The 15,618-nt window shown below is 38.3% G+C and overlaps 1 protein-coding gene across 1 annotated transcript in view; it reads right to left on the bottom strand.

Annotated features, from left to right (window-relative positions):
* Window positions 1-1,707: 1,707 nt before the first annotated feature.
* The window catches only part of NOX3 (NADPH oxidase 3), a 42,574-nt gene continuing 28,663 nt past the window's right edge, over window positions 1,708-15,618 (bottom strand). Inside the window, exons 10-13 of the mRNA XM_009907191.2 lie at window positions 14,834-14,996; window positions 8,083-8,229; window positions 4,267-4,391; window positions 1,708-1,834 (exon numbers count right to left, since the gene is read on the bottom strand). Coding sequence (XP_009905493.2) covers window positions 1,708-1,834; window positions 4,267-4,391; window positions 8,083-8,229; window positions 14,834-14,996 — 562 coding nt within the window. The remainder of the gene's footprint in view (window positions 1,835-4,266; window positions 4,392-8,082; window positions 8,230-14,833; window positions 14,997-15,618) is intronic.

The raw sequence follows: 15,618 nt of genomic DNA, 5'->3' as shown, positions 1-15,618 counted from the left end.
CATTAATCATTTCTCATAGGCAGGCATTTAAAAAACTTCAGCAATTTTAAAACAAAGATGCATTGCCCTAAACTTAATAATAACAGAACTGCATCTTGTAGAGCAATCTCACTTCACATGTGCTGTGTTCCCTAATAGAAGAGGTGTAAAATAATACTGGACTCTTCATGACATAGTTTTTTTGTTATTCTATTTCTTTTGTCTGCACAGCTAAGTACCCTAATGGGCATTTTTGTGTGTAGGTAATTTTATATATACATATATATATATATATATATATATATACACATACATATATATATATACATGTATATACATGCATATATGTATATATATAAATGTGATATCCAAGGGCTGACATAGACAGGATGTTTTCTACCTTCCATGTTTTGCTGTGGCTGGGTAGATGCATTATGTGACCCTGTTGAGCTCTGATACACCTCAGTTCCACTCAGACTTTTTCTTTAACTTTCTATCAAGGGGAATAATAAGGAGGTGTTTTTCTCACTTCTCTACCTTATGTGAATGTTACAACATTATCATATTTTATATTTTGTTTCTCTCATCCTGGAATTGTCCTGTGCTCCATGGGCTAGCAGTGCTAAACTCACGAAGCTAAGTACAAATACTATTTAAAGGTGGAAAACAACATCAGGTCTAGGAAGGTGGCAATGACATACTTAGATGTCAAGATAAGCAATATAAAGCTACGAGGGAAGGACTGCTTTAGAAGATACGACCAATAGCCATGATGGTTCTGGAGTCAGTGAGAGCTACAAGAAGATGAGTAAAGAGTCAAGTTGCATGAAGGCTGTTGTTTCATTGCTCTGGTGTACAAGCTGCTGCAAGACTGACTACCTAACCATCTGGAGACAGTCCTCTCCTGGACAGAAGCTTCAGTGATTGTACATATGGCATGCATAGCTTTTTGTTAGTCCCAGCATGTTAGAAGATGTGGCTCCAGGGAATGGTCCGTGGGCCCTGGATGGGTTGTTCGAAACAGTTCTCTGTCAGCTGCGTTTCTAGCAGCTCTGTAGCTGCCATTAGCTGTATTTCAGGACTCCCAGCAGCTGCAGTTACCTCTCAATGCTGTGTGAGCATGTAGCAGAGAACAGATAGATAATATCAGTAACATAGTCTGTAACCTATGAGGAAAGGCTGGATCAGTTACAAGGCAGATTAAAACCAAGAAATGCAGATATGAATTGTGCTATGGCATAAAAGTTTGTGTGAATGTGGACATGTGCAGTGGGAAGCTCTAAATCAGTGCAAAATCAAAACACTAGGAAGTAGAATGCTTTAAATTCCTGGGTACAAGTCAAACAGCAGGAATGTGAGTATCACCTGTGATAGTAGTTTGAACATACACAATAGTGAGGTACAGTTCTAAATATCCATTTTACTCATGCCTTTTTCTTCTAAAGTTAGTGATTTGTGCATGTCTTCACACAGATACATAGATGGAATCACAGCATCAGGTAAGCAACGGAGAATTGCCCCTTCAGTGCTCTGAAGGAAAGGCTAAGGGTAGGGTCCAAATCTTTAGCTGACATAAGATGGCATTTTCCTACTGAAGTTAACATGTCTACTTCAATTTACAACTCAAAATATTTGGCCCAAATGCTTCAAAATGAGTAGAGGACAGGAGAAGCTGACAAAAAAAATCCATGATTTGATAATGCTGATTATATCACTAAGAATTGCAACCTAGAAACTTTCTTTGTTATAGTGGAAGTGAACTCCTCTTGGATCAACTGATGAATATGAGTTGCATGTCTTTTGAAGGATCTTAGAGAGAGTCTTGGGTCCACAGAAGAATACTCCAATACTGTTGCTGTAATCAAAATAACAATGAAAACATGAGAGTAACAGAGTAAATGGATAAACTATACCTTTTGTTTGCCTTTGGCTTTGCATCCTTTGAAATGTTGTGTTTATTTTTTGAGAAATAAGTTTGAAAAAAATTGTATTAGCCAGAAAGTACAATATAATTATTGTAATACTTTAGTGTGTTTTTTTTTTCATTACTTATTTAAATGGCTTTATTAGAGGTCACAAACTATTTTAAGTGACAGTTCTTTAGTCTTGACCTTCATAGCATTTCTTAATCAGAGAACCAAACACTGAAAATTTTCAGTGCTTTCTCCAGTTGAACTGATTATTTTTTTCTAAAAAATACACAAAATTCTCAGTTACTTCTGAATTTTTTTCTTTTTCTTTCTTTCCTTCTTTCTTTCTTTCCTTCTTTCTTTCCTTCTTCCTTTCCTTCTTTCTTTCTTTCCTTCTTTCTTTCCTCCTTTCTTTCTTTCTTTCTTTCTTTCCTTCCTTCCTTCTTTCTTTCCTTTCCTTCCTTCCTTCTTTCTTTCCTTTCCTTCCTTCTTTCTCTTTCTTTCCTTCTCTTTCTTTTTCTTTCTTTCTTTCTTTCTTTCTTTCTTTCTTTCTTTCTTTCTTTCTTTCTTTCTTTCTTTCTTTCTTTCTTTCTTTCTTTCTTTCTTTCTTTCTTTCTTTCTTTCTTCCTTCCTTCCTTCCTTCCTTCCTTCCTTCCTTCCTTCCTTCCTTCCTTCCTTCCTTCCTTCTCATTTTAACCCTTTTCTGCCTATAGACACTTTTCCAATATTTGCTTTAATAACAACATTCCCATAAAATAAGAATATGACTAATGTTACTAACAATTTTGTAAGCACACGTCTGTTACAGGGATCTAGAATCCTGGCTGCTTGCTGCAAAATACCTTACAGGGTTTGCTTCTAAGTACACAGCACATATTGCATTAAAACATATGTATGTGCACACAAATAAACATGTGTTGTGCTACCAGAGAGAGCCAATGTACCTAAATGCAATGCAAGTGACAAGTGACAGCATGAGTTTCAAAAAGTAGGCTCCTGTAAAGGAGAGGTTGCAAATATGATATTGGTGCCCATGCCATAGTCCCCAGAAGTAGGGTTCATATTGCTCAGGTGCTCAATTGCACTAGGTTTAACCTGGAGTATTATAATCTTCCTAATCTACTAAGAGATACTGCTGCAGCCAAAGGAAAGTACATGAACCTAGATGCAGGGACCCCAAAATTTAGTCAATTTGTGAAAGCCAATTGTTCCATCACAAAATAGAAATTCTTGAGTTTCTTTGCTTTTTGAACCTTCTGTAACTCAGAGCAAGAAAAGGTAGGGTATTTTTTTCTTATAAGGAATCCTTATTTTGTGCAAAGATTTCTTTTCTGACACCTTAGCACTGGCTTTCTAAGAAACTGCCACAAGATCCACCACAGAAAGTTAATGCCTATCTCCCTCCCTGAGCAGGAGGCAAACAGATCTGACTCAGTTGTACTTTATGAAAATGACAAAAAGTAATATTTCAACTATAACTTTAAAAGCTCTGTTTATGCAGTGAAATCCCTATAAAAGGTCTTTCAAAAATAATATTTTCTGCTCTTGACCTTTTTCTATTTTCATGTTTCCTGATTATATTTATTTTGACCTCCATCAAGTGGTTTCTCTATTACTGTTACTTTTGCAATTTTATGGTGTTCTTGTAGCTTGCTATATTCTCCTTGATCTCCTCCGTTTCAGCTTTTTCTTGGGTCTTTTTCATCTTTAAAAAACAAGTTTTCATCTTTTTGTATCTCTGTCTCCCAAGTGCAAGCTTTATTTTGCCTTAGTAGGTAAATGTTTGAAAATCATAGAGAGTCACAAAGTTTCTGGAATTTTCTACTGCTGAACACAAATTATTTCAAATTCTTGCTTCAAAGACTTTCAGGAACAAAGAAGCTTTTCTCAGACCACTAACGAATCCACCAAGTTCAAATGAACTGTCTTTGCCAGCAGAGATGAACTAATAACAGAACAGCATAGTCTTGCAAGAGTAGCCAAATATGTTAGGGGAACAAACATATCCTTGACATCATAAGGAAAAAATCACAGTTTATCTCTTTAATAACCATCTTCAAGGGAAATTAATGCTACTTTGTCCTTTGTGCTGAACAGTAATTGGATTGTGTGTTTCAATTATATCTGGACAAAGGCCAGGATATTGAAATACTTCTAAATATTAGATTTTCTTGTCCAAAAATTAGATTTTATTGGCATTCTCTTTCCGAGATTTCTTCATTAAAATCTTCATTAAGCATAAATCTTCTTTCCACGCAGCAAAAAACCCCCTAAATTATTTTAAAAGGGTCATTTAGAATGTTTTGCCCTCCTCTCCTCCCACTGTTTCTGCTGAGAGAAGAGTTACCTAACAAGGTTAGGAGCCAACCTGCCTTACCTAGGGTGGTTTTCAGCTAGTTGCTTGAATTCTTTGTCCCAGTTTGGCCTTCCATAGAGCGTCTTCTGTCTCAAACCAGTAATTACATCCATCTTGTCATCATAATGTAGTGCTATATGAGTAGCCTAAAGGCAAATTTACAAGGTAATAATTTTATGGTGAACAACATGTTTTCCAAGTAAGAGGAGAAAGCAATAATTCTGGTTCACTGTGAAAGACAGAAGTATTAATGGGGGAAAGGAAATGGTGTAATTATCAGAGAGGAGTACTCAAGAGTTTGCAATGTTACTGGAATAATAAAAAGCAGTTCCAAAAGTGCCCGAAACTTCAAAGGAGTTGTTTCTTGAGATGGAATGTTTGCAATGAGTTGAGATTAAATACTTGTCTTTACTGGCCTGGGCCTAAGTGCCTCAGTCACTTTTACAGAAAGATCTTAGATTCTTGAACCTCTTCTCAGCCTCTATGTCACCCTGCATTTCCTTCATTGCAGATCCTGAAGTGACAGTCACAATGCTAAGGCCAAGTCGGAATTTAGGTGTCCTGGTTTGAGGCCAGGCAGATCCTCTCTTGCCCCTGAAAGGGTCAAAAGAATGACACTCACACAAACGGATTGAAGAAGTGATGGAAAGTTTAAATGGAAAAGCAATTAGTGTTGTACAGAAAGCTACAAGCATAGCGACAAAAGAAACTCAAAGCATACAGAGCCCCCTACAGCACACCCAGAAGCCTCCCAGCACTTCCATTCTCCCCACCTGAGGGTATATCCCAAACCCCCAGGGCTCTTTCTTCCCCCTCCCGCCGCGCTAGGCTAGTCTCAGGCTGGCCAGGTCTGAGACTGCCCCTCCCCCTTCTCCTCCTGGCATTAAAGCCTAGCCAGGCCTAAGAAAGATAACTCCCCACCATTGCCCGTTAGGGAGCATCTCCCATGAGAGCAGAGAGGGAAGAAAGAGGAAGTGAAAGACTTTGCAGATGGATTTATAGAGTGCCAGACATTATGGATATGAAATACACTGTCTCCTGTGTCCACCCACTGGGCTGGACAATCGGGACACCGGAGGTGTAACCTATTTGGCAGCAACAGGAGGCACCCAGCCTAAACTGCCACATTAGGAAAGGTAGCAAAGCGTACTATAACAGCATTTGACAATAAATATTAGCAATTATATGCACCTTAAGGAGGTCCAGAGCATTCTACCACTAATGGAAAAGCCAGTGACTGCACCAGCCTGAGTGTTTTGACTCTTGTCCTCAGGTGGAGGCAGGTGCAGAAAGCGGATCAGCTCAGAAGAAGCACTCACCTAAGCGAGCTGCATAGCTCCTAGTGCCAAGAAAAAAAATAGTCTGATTTTCATGGGTGTTTACTGTCTCTCACATCTTGTGCTATACTTAATACCATGCTGAGTACTTCTGAGATGCAGTTAAAAAAAAAAAAAAAAAGAAGCCACCATCTCTCCTAATTGTGCTGCTGTTGTGTAGGAGTAATATGCTTGTTTTCACTACAGACTATCATCATTACTATCACTGTCATGAAACTACCAGAGCAAAGCTAAGTTAAAAAATGGGCTTTACATTTAGTTCACACCCTAGCATGAACAAGGCGTCATTATCTTCTCTTGCAGAAGTGGTTGATAAAAAATAGATCTATATACTGGGAATATTGTATATTTCTTATGCTAATGAGTCTTCCACTTTTATTAACAACTCAATTATTCTGGTCAAGCACAGTTGACACAAGAGGTCATGTGCCTAAAAAGGTTCCTGTTGTTTTGGGCCAATGTCACAGTAGACTTGGAATAGCCTAAGAAAGAGCTTAAAGTGTTTGGTGGTAGTTGGAGATGAGGAAATGTAGGAATTTTTAATTGTTTACAGCAAAATTGTGCCACTGAGCAGATGGGCTATTTCTGTTCGCATTAAGTGGAACTTTTCCAAGATTGTTTGTGTTAGCCCTTGCTATAGCTCACAGCATTAAAGTTGCCGAGGAATCTCAGGGGTGTTGCAGGGAACAGTAGTCTGAAACATGATTTCTTGTCCAGGCAGAGGCAGAAATGTGCCATATCTGTTTGACCATCTGTTGCCAATGTGGAATCTACAAAGAGCTTGAAGCATTGAACAAACATTTATATCTGAGAAGAAAACACCCGCCAGTAGTGAAAGGTGCATTAGAAGGTGTAAATTGTCCATCCTGCTTGGGCTGAGCTTCACCCAGCTGTTGGTCATCTATATGGTGAGACAGAGAGAATGGGAAGAATGTTGCTCTTCTTGTTTCCAAGTAATCCAAGTATCCAAGTATTACTCATACTGATTCTCAAATTTTGAGGAGTAATGAACTAGAATTTACTAAAGAAATACCTATAAGATGAGACAACTTTGTGGATGGATGTCTTAAAGAAGTTGGAACTGTTACCAAGCACATTTCCCTGTATTTGATGAGAATAGAAGTAGCCACTGAAAAGCATTCCTCTTTTTCCACAACCCATTAAAAGTGGGATGCTGCACAATTCCAGGAGCAAGCGTAGGCAGGGAGGCAGGCCAGTGTACGGGATGCTCTTGTATCACCTAGCCAGCAACACAGGATAATGAGACAGTGTTGACAGGATACTGGAAAACAGGGCTCAAAGAGAAAAAGGAGGCACTTTGGAAAAGTGCAGGGCACAGGGGTGAAGTGAGTCAGACATCCCAGCAAGCATAGCTGTCTCCCTATCTGATTTCTAGCCTGATATTTGCCCAAGAAGAAAGTGGGATGATGACAGTTGAGAGATGAGGACAACTTGTTTTTGTTAGATTCCTCAATAGCTTCTTTCAAAGCAAGTTTTAGGGAATACCCTGTGATAGTGCTAATGCAGACTGGTGGTTTCTATAACTGCCATATACTACACAATGGAAGTATATTTTTCTGAATACAGCATTATGCACATTCCTCATTACTTGACAGAAAGCCTAGGGAAAGAATAAAGAAACAATGTGGCATTTGTGGCAGCAGAAGCAAGAAGGTAAGAGTTCTATGAAATCTTATGTTTTTTTTTAATCACTACTAGACGGTCCTTCATTCAAATGAGACAGCAGGAAATAAAACAGTACAGCAAAGACTTTGCTGCAAGATTTTCTTTTTGGCAGGTGCCTAACTCTGCACTGTGAGCTGACTGATCTATTAAAAAAAATAAATTTAAAAAATCATCTCCTTTGAGTCTAGGTAAAGACTAAAGAGATTGAATAATATTGACCCAGTCTAAGGATTAAAGTGCCTCAAAAATGGCATCATATGAAACCCCATCAAATGAAACTATGAGATGGCATATTTAAAATCAGTCAGAGAAAACATCTTTTCAAACAACATGAATTAGACCATAGATTTTTGTTGCCAAAATGTTCCAATCACAGCAGGTTTCAAAAGTGCACTGGGCATGTATATGAACAACAGAAATTATAGTAAATAACAAGAGTAAACTAAAACAACACTTTTTATACACACCTCCATATTTCAGCACAAAAGTGCCAGAATCTATTTAAAGACCATTTGAAAGATGTGGACAAAATGTCCCTTCACAAGTGCTAAAGAGCTCTCTACACTTTTCTGTGAGACACCTGGTAATCAACACTGCCCAAACCAAAATATAGTACTGGAAGTATCACTTGCCTAATTTCTCCACTCCTGTTTTCCTAACTACGAAATGGAAACAAATGGCTTGGTGTCTTTATATTTACAGTTCTTTGTCTCTCTGCTTCATCCATCATTTATTCAGCTGTTCCTGTTCCATATGTTACCATACTAGAAAAGCAAGGTACATTAACTCAAATTTGTATGAGTTTCATTATTACCTGACTTTCATCCCAGCCAGTGAGAAATATATGATAACTTAGAAAATAATCTTTCCCTTTTTCAGCCATTTTTGTTTCCAAATGGAACAGAAGATCAGCAAACCACTCAAATGCTGATGGGTCTCGACAAATCCAGTAAAAATAAACCTGTCAGATAAAAGTAAAGAGATTTAACAAGCAGCAAGCTTTCAATAAAACTTCCTATTGGTTGGCTCAACTCATTAACCACATAGTGTGTGATACTTCTCCTTTGTAAATTAAAGAAGAATTGCACATAATTTGGATGATGTGATTTTGATCTTTTAAAAGTTTCATTTTAATCTAAAACATTGAGTGAATATATTGATGTATATTAAGATAGTAATGTGCACATTTTCCATCTCTCCATGCCAGTGAACTATGGCTATAATACCTAACTCTGGCTTATAATACCTAACACTGCATTTCTTGCAACTATTGATTGTTCCTTGAAATTTTTGATTTATTTTCAGTAACATTTAAAATGGAATTTTGGTTTTATTCACCACTGAAGCAAGGAATTTCTGTTTCACCTTATGCTATAGGTTAACAGTTGATGTGGTCAAAATACAGTGATGTTCTTCAAGACATATACCTTCTATAAAACAGGCTACAGAATGCCCCTAGTTCTCTTATTGTATTTATGGTTTAGATTGGAATATGCTATTTTAAAGTTGCCAAAGGGCTAAAATGAATCACTCTCCCATGATTGGTTTTCCATTGGTTGAAAGCCTCCTCTCTAATTAAAAATTACAGCTTCTGTCATTCAGATTTCTCTAGCTTCATCTTCCATATACTGGATCTTGGTTCAGTTGTCTATTGGATTGGCAAGCTTTTTATTAAAGTTTTGTAACCCAGGTGGAAACTAGAGACTGGGATCAAATCCTCTCTATGAGAGGATCTGTCACCGAGAAGCTAATTTACCATCCTTTAATTTCTATGGCTTATTTCTGCCTGTTCCTCTTCTACTGCAGTCTGCTGACCATTTGCAAATATTTTATCTGTGTACAAGTTAATCAGTTTTGCAGCAAGAACTGCCTGCAGAGTCTGAGCACTGCTGAGATTATCCTCTCAGGATCTTAGTCAGCACACTGAGACATACAGTTGTCCTATCAGGACAAGGAGGAGCTATGTGAGGCAGTCTTCAGGACAGTCAGGATTTCCCACCTGGAAATCTCCTACACTCATGGTGTGCTGATTTTAGCTCAGTCACTTGTCTCAAGCCAGTCCGGCTGTTGTAGATGACTAGACTGCGAGTTCCTTCACCACCCAAAGGATGCACGTCTGAAGTTCCCTGGACATCTGCCCAAGTGCCTCCCTGGGGCCTCACAGCAATTCTTATAACTTAAATTCTGTAGCTCTTGCCACACAATCCATCATTACTTTTGGGCCTCTGGGCAATGTAAATTGTGAGTGCAATTATTTTTGTAGTACCTCCAAAGACACCATTTCAGATGAAAAAAAGAGCAGCACAGAGTACAATGTTTAAGCTTATAATGAGTGGATATTTGGAACTCATTTTATTGTGACTTGATTTCCCTTGATTTCCTCCTTCTCATCCCTCTTTACACACACCTGCCTGCCTGTCTTTTATTATACCACAATATCAAAGGTAAGCCGGAAGATCTGTCCCAAAGACAATCATTGTGGGAGCTCTGATGATCTGGAAAGTGTAGCCCTTTTCTGTAGGATTAATGAGATCAAGATCCACATTAGACACTTCTGAAGTGAAAAATCAGAGAATAAACCAGATAGCTACAAAGAGATTTCCTGAAGATTTAATGTACTAGGTTGTCAGATTTCTAGTAAGGTGATGGGAGAAAAAATGTGGCCATGCTATGCTTCAGGAGAAATTTGGTAAATGAAAGTAACAGTAATTTCTGATGTTTCCTAGATCTGAGTGTACTGTAAGAGACTGTCTGTGGTTTCTGAAGAAATATAAAGGAAATATGATCCCAGGAAACAGAGATAAAGCTTTCAGGGTTAAGTAGGCTAGTTTTATAGCCCAGGAATAAGAATGTCTGAAGAACTTTAGTATCATCCTGGCTCTTTGCTTTTCCTCTTTCTGTTTCAATGTTTTGCCTTAAGTATAGCAGCATTGCTCTATAAAGAAGGTTGCTGCTGGTTTACACTGGCATAGGTTATGAGGAAAAAGCAAGTCCACTCACTTTATAGCATTTAATTTTTGTGACCAACAACAGCATTATTTAAAATTACTAAAACCAGATGATATTTATACCCTTAACCTTTATGTAATTTTTTGAGTATGAGTCCTGAAGTTCCTGCTTGTTTCCTCAGCACCTCAAAAATCAGGACACTGAGTGCTGTCAGTCTGTGTCACACCATGGCTGTTTTTTGTATTGAAAAATATCTTCCCTCAGCCTCTGCTTGATGTTGGTCTTATTTCAGCAGTTTATCTTATAGAAAATACGTGTTTAGTACACGTGTGGAGAGGAGGCATGTGCTTCTAAAGGAAAATAAATTGTGCATGGAGTAGCAACTGGGAACATGTGGGAAAGACTAGGAAACAAGCATACTTGGGGAAAGAGGAAGGAAAGCTAGCCAATGAGCTGAGATAATGTGGTCTTCAAAATGGGGGACTGGTTTCTGGTTATCAGGCTGTGGAATTTGAAGGAGTTCTTTTAGCTGGTTGCAGACCTAGCTGTCATGGTAACAGCCAGTCCAACTGAATTGGGTCAAGCCACCTCTGGCACAGTCTTCCCAAGAAAGGATGTAGCTTTCTGAAGCTGCAGAAATTCCTTAAATTAATCTCTGGCTTGCCTCCTCTGCTGCAGTACCCATTGCACTACCTCTAATTTTCATGTTAAAGGTGGAGGGCATTTGGTAATGAAGAAACACTATCATCATAGGAAGGTTTTTTTGGCCACAATTATAATCTTAGAAAGAAAAAAAAGCTACTATAATATGTTAAAATAAATGATGTTTACAAAAAAGTCAGCCTTTCTTTACAGTGACTGCCCATAGCATAACACCATGTATTACATGTGTCATTGAAAGACAATAAATGCATAACAAAATTAATCCTTATCAAAGCTGTAGAATAAAGCCAGTGCCAGTGAAACACTTATTATGACGCCTATATTTAGGATCCTTAAAAATCTGGTTTATATTTGTTTCATTAGTCTCCACTCACCCTACCCCCACTGACTACATATGTCAGCTTGATGGCTTGTCCAAGTAAACTGTCTTAAATTTTCCAAGCACTGTTTTTCCAAAATGAGTTAGATGCAGTGTTGCTGTAATGCAGAAGTTTGAGCAGTCACTTATATTTCTGTAATACTCTGCTCCCTTGCAATTCATGCATGTTAATCATTCAGTTTTCCACATCCTGAATTTTGTACAGCAGATGAGCAAGGGTTTCAATATCTCTTTCCTATAAAGTGAAAGGTAAATCAGTGTCCATCATATGGAAAGTCATTAATAATTATCTGCCGATCATCATCCATCTGTTTCTTCCCACTCCCTGAAGACATCAATGGAGTTGCAGCTCTAGGCAAAGCCAGCTTTTCACTAAAAGAATATAAAAGATGATGAAGCAGGGGATGCCCAGGGAGGTACTTTCATCCCTGGCTCTTGCTTTTTCCCTCTTAGACATAACTAGCCCCTGCAAAACCCTCTTACACTTGCATCTGGGCACTGCTTTGCAAAACCCTAGTCCTTCCTACTCCTGAGTACATCGCACCACCTGTGGGCTGCAGCCTACCATAAAAGCTCTTAGAGCTCTTCCTTAGCCGAGCTAATTGTTCCAGTTAGCTACTACATGTAAGATGCAACACGTAAGGTGCAGCCTGGGGTATGCAGGGGATGGGGGTTTGACAGCCAGGATGGGCGGTTTGACAGCCAGGATGGGCGGTTTGACAGCCAGCATGAGGCACTGCCATGGAGCTAGAGTGGCAGCAAGTAGCCTTTCACATAAATGCAGGACAGGCTCTAATTCATACCCCTAAATATGAAGGAAAAGGCCTCATGATGTGTTCTCAAACACATCAGAAAGATGATTATGTTTGGCAGCTAAAAGATCCTAGGTTTTAAAGTTTTCAGAAAAAGTTGTTTTCCAGAGAAGGCTGAGGGCTGGTGTAGAGCTTGAAGCAGGTTAGCTCAGGTAGGGATGCTCAGCCTCAAAGCAAATGGAAGCTGGTTTTGTTCTCACAGAATGTAGATGAACTTACTGCCACAACATACTGTGGCTGTCTAAAGTCTGCATGGGTCTAAAATGCAATTAAATAAATTCATGGAAGAAAAATCTACTTAAGGACACAGAGATACAGCTCTTGTATCGAGACATTATTGAACAGCAAGATGCTCAAGGGTAAGAAAGTGTCCACTAAAGAATTATCATCCTACGATTTTCTGGTCTATTTACTTTTCCCTAGATGCTTGTGGAGAGCCACTGTGGGGTACAACATATTGGACTAGGCAGATCTTTAGTGACCCTCAATAGGACCTCCCTATGTTGGGTAAAAGAGAAAGTGGATATTTACAAATATTAGCATTTGAGGGATCCATACAATTCTATCAATTTCAACAGCAATTGATCTGAAAAATTAAGACCACTGGTATGAAGATCATTTTACACGTAAGCAAAGCCAGTGCAAACTTTCCAGCCGTGACTAGTAGTAGTGCTCTTCCTCACAACAAAAAAAAATAAAAGGGAAATGAAGGCTCTAAGGCTATCTAATTGTGGAGACTCAGTTAGATAAATGTGTACTCCTTTTGATTTGCTGGATTTTTTAAATTATACAGCTGCAGACATTATAGATGCTATGAGTATTTATATCTCAACCATATGTGGGCAACACTAAGAAATATTAGTTCAATAAGTGTAATGATAGCTGTACTCAAATCAAGATGAAGCTGTTAAAAAAGGAAAAACCTCTTATTTATTTCCTTAATAGACATTTCTATGGTACTCATCATGGCAGAAAGAGAGTGCTGAATACTTTGAGGAAGATTAAATTATTTGTAATTATACCACAAGTGGAAGCTTTTAACCAATGGGGAAAAAAAGTGTGGAGCAACCCTGAGATTAATCGTTCTCACTGACTGCTAAATTTTTAAAGTAATTCTGTGTACTTCCCCAGGACCTTTCATCCAGGCTTTCAAAATATTTTAGAAGCCTCGATGAAGCTTAGCCTCATAACACCTGTGAAAAATAAGTGTCAATATTCCCACTGCACCAGTAAGGAAGCCAAGATACAGAGAAAGAACATATAGAAGTCATGATACATTTGCATTTCACAGAAATTCAGCAAAAAACACAAACTCCAGAGCAGAAAACCATATATTCAGAGCAGAATGCACCATGTATTTATCTTTGTAGGTACACTTACCTAAGGTTCTCCCTAAACTATGGATGAACACCATGAGGTATACTATACTCTCTATGCACAGTTAAATTCTGCTCTTTCCCCCTGAAGATAACAACAGCGCTAGCAAATTTTACTTGTATATACTTATAGATTATTAATAATATGCATATAGAATGTGTATATACATATATGTTGCTCTCCTTCCAGGGGAAAAGATCATTCTGGTGCAGTCAGATCAGTCTGGTACAACAGTATTTGCAGATACACATCTTTTCACATCTAGCACATATTTTCATTTTTATTTCCCTCCTCTCAGCACTTTTTCTGCCTCAAAGATCCCCCCTGGCAATTTGAACCTGTCCTCAACTCCTCAGTTGCTAAAATCCCAGATGCTTTTTCAGTGGCAGCTTGTCATTAAGATGCCAGTTTTAACACTCTTTCGTTTAAAAAGATAAGTCCCTTTGTCCTGCAATCAGCTCTGAGCTCTTCTCAGAGATCTGTCCGTTCCAATGCAATTTCAACATTTGTCCTTAAATGTGAAATGTTGGACAGTTCCTGATTCATATTTTGCACTGGACAATAAGCTAAAAGAAGCTGTAAGGTCCACAAGCTACCACTTAACATGATGGATAGGGAAGAGAATGGTTAATGCCTTTTTTTTTCCCTCTGTTACCTTCTTATGCCTCACCCTACTGCACCCATTATCTCTTTTTCACCTGTCTTCCTCAGTGCAATCTCACATATCCATAGCAGAAGGTGCATAACAGGTTAGCAGTTCAAGAGTATGTTAATTGGTGCCATCCATGCTTTACAGACCTTAGTATATTCTTTGAACAAAATAATTTAGGTGTTTTGAGGCAGTAACATGTACCTTGATCTGTATAGCTCTATTCCTTCTATGCTGTCTAATATCCTGACTGCAAGGTGAGAAAAGCAGGTAATGATTGCTGAATGCAGCATTCTGGACCAGGACATGCAGCCAAAAGACCCTCATGAAAGATGCAGCTGAACAAGGAGCAAGTGCTGCCCTTCACTTCTGTCTCAGATGACCTTGTAGCGTTTATTTTTGGTACAAAAGAGGGAAAATTTTTCTTTTAGCTCAGTAATTCTCTGTCTAGCTATGGAAGATGTTCCACATTTATATCATTGTTACTGAAAATCTAATTCTTCAGATTTTACTACAAAAACCCACATCTAGGTCTACCTTCTTCCTCAGGGAATGACAGTGAATTTGGGAGACCCCAGCACAGAACAGCTCCTGAGGCTTTTGGAAAGTGAGCAATTGCTTTTGAGACCAAGTTAAAGCACTCAAATGAGTCTGTACCTTTGACCTGCTTCTCTTACCTTTCAAAATCAGTTTATTTGTGGAACTTTTTGATGGAGCAATAAACTTTCCCACCTACCTTTTGCAGCACCAGTACTGTGTTAGAATTGCAGCATTGGTACCAAATGGATTTTAAAACTGAGGCGAATGGTGTGACTCCAATTCCTGCTGCAATGCACACACTCACTCGGTAGTGGAAGACATCTGTGGTTGCAGATCCATATGGCCCATCCACAGCCAGTCTACCACAACAGGACATTTAGTCAAGGGTCAGCAACATATAAAATGACAGAAAGCTTAACATTTGTTGGGTTACATATTTTCAAAACTGAACTGCTGTTAGAATACAAGGGAAGAGGTGTGTCTAAGCTGGCACACAAATTACCCGTACAAACACATTTAATTTTCACTGGATGCCATTTTATAGCAAAGCAACTGTGGGGTTTTTTTTCGGAAGTGAGAGAACAAAAGTACCCACGTGGGTTTGGGGCCTGGCCATCTACTCAAGCATGCAATTGCAAATTTTTGGCTTTCTGAAATGTGATTCGTCATATAATTGCATGTCCAAAATTAGCTGTGGAATTTGCATATTTGATTACAAATTACTGAAAAGCATCCTGTTTTAGAGCTTTAGTTTCTATATTATATATCTCAAAGTAAAGAGGAACAGATTATATTAATAATTCTGAAAAGTTCTCTATGTGTGTTAAAATAATAAAAGGGAAAGCAAGAATGAGGCCATCATATGCAAGGAAAACTACTATTATTTTTTTTAGCTCTTTATGAAAAAAATATTTCAGAAATACATTTTTGGCAATAATACTGTACTTAGTATCTGACATAAGGAGAAACACTTGTTTATGT

The sequence above is a fragment of the Dryobates pubescens genome, chromosome 6, assembly GCF_014839835.1.
Source record: "Dryobates pubescens isolate bDryPub1 chromosome 6, bDryPub1.pri, whole genome shotgun sequence".
NCBI classification, from domain to species: Eukaryota; Metazoa; Chordata; class Aves; order Piciformes; family Picidae; genus Dryobates; species Dryobates pubescens.
This window is presented reverse-complemented; position numbering and strand designations above follow the sequence as displayed.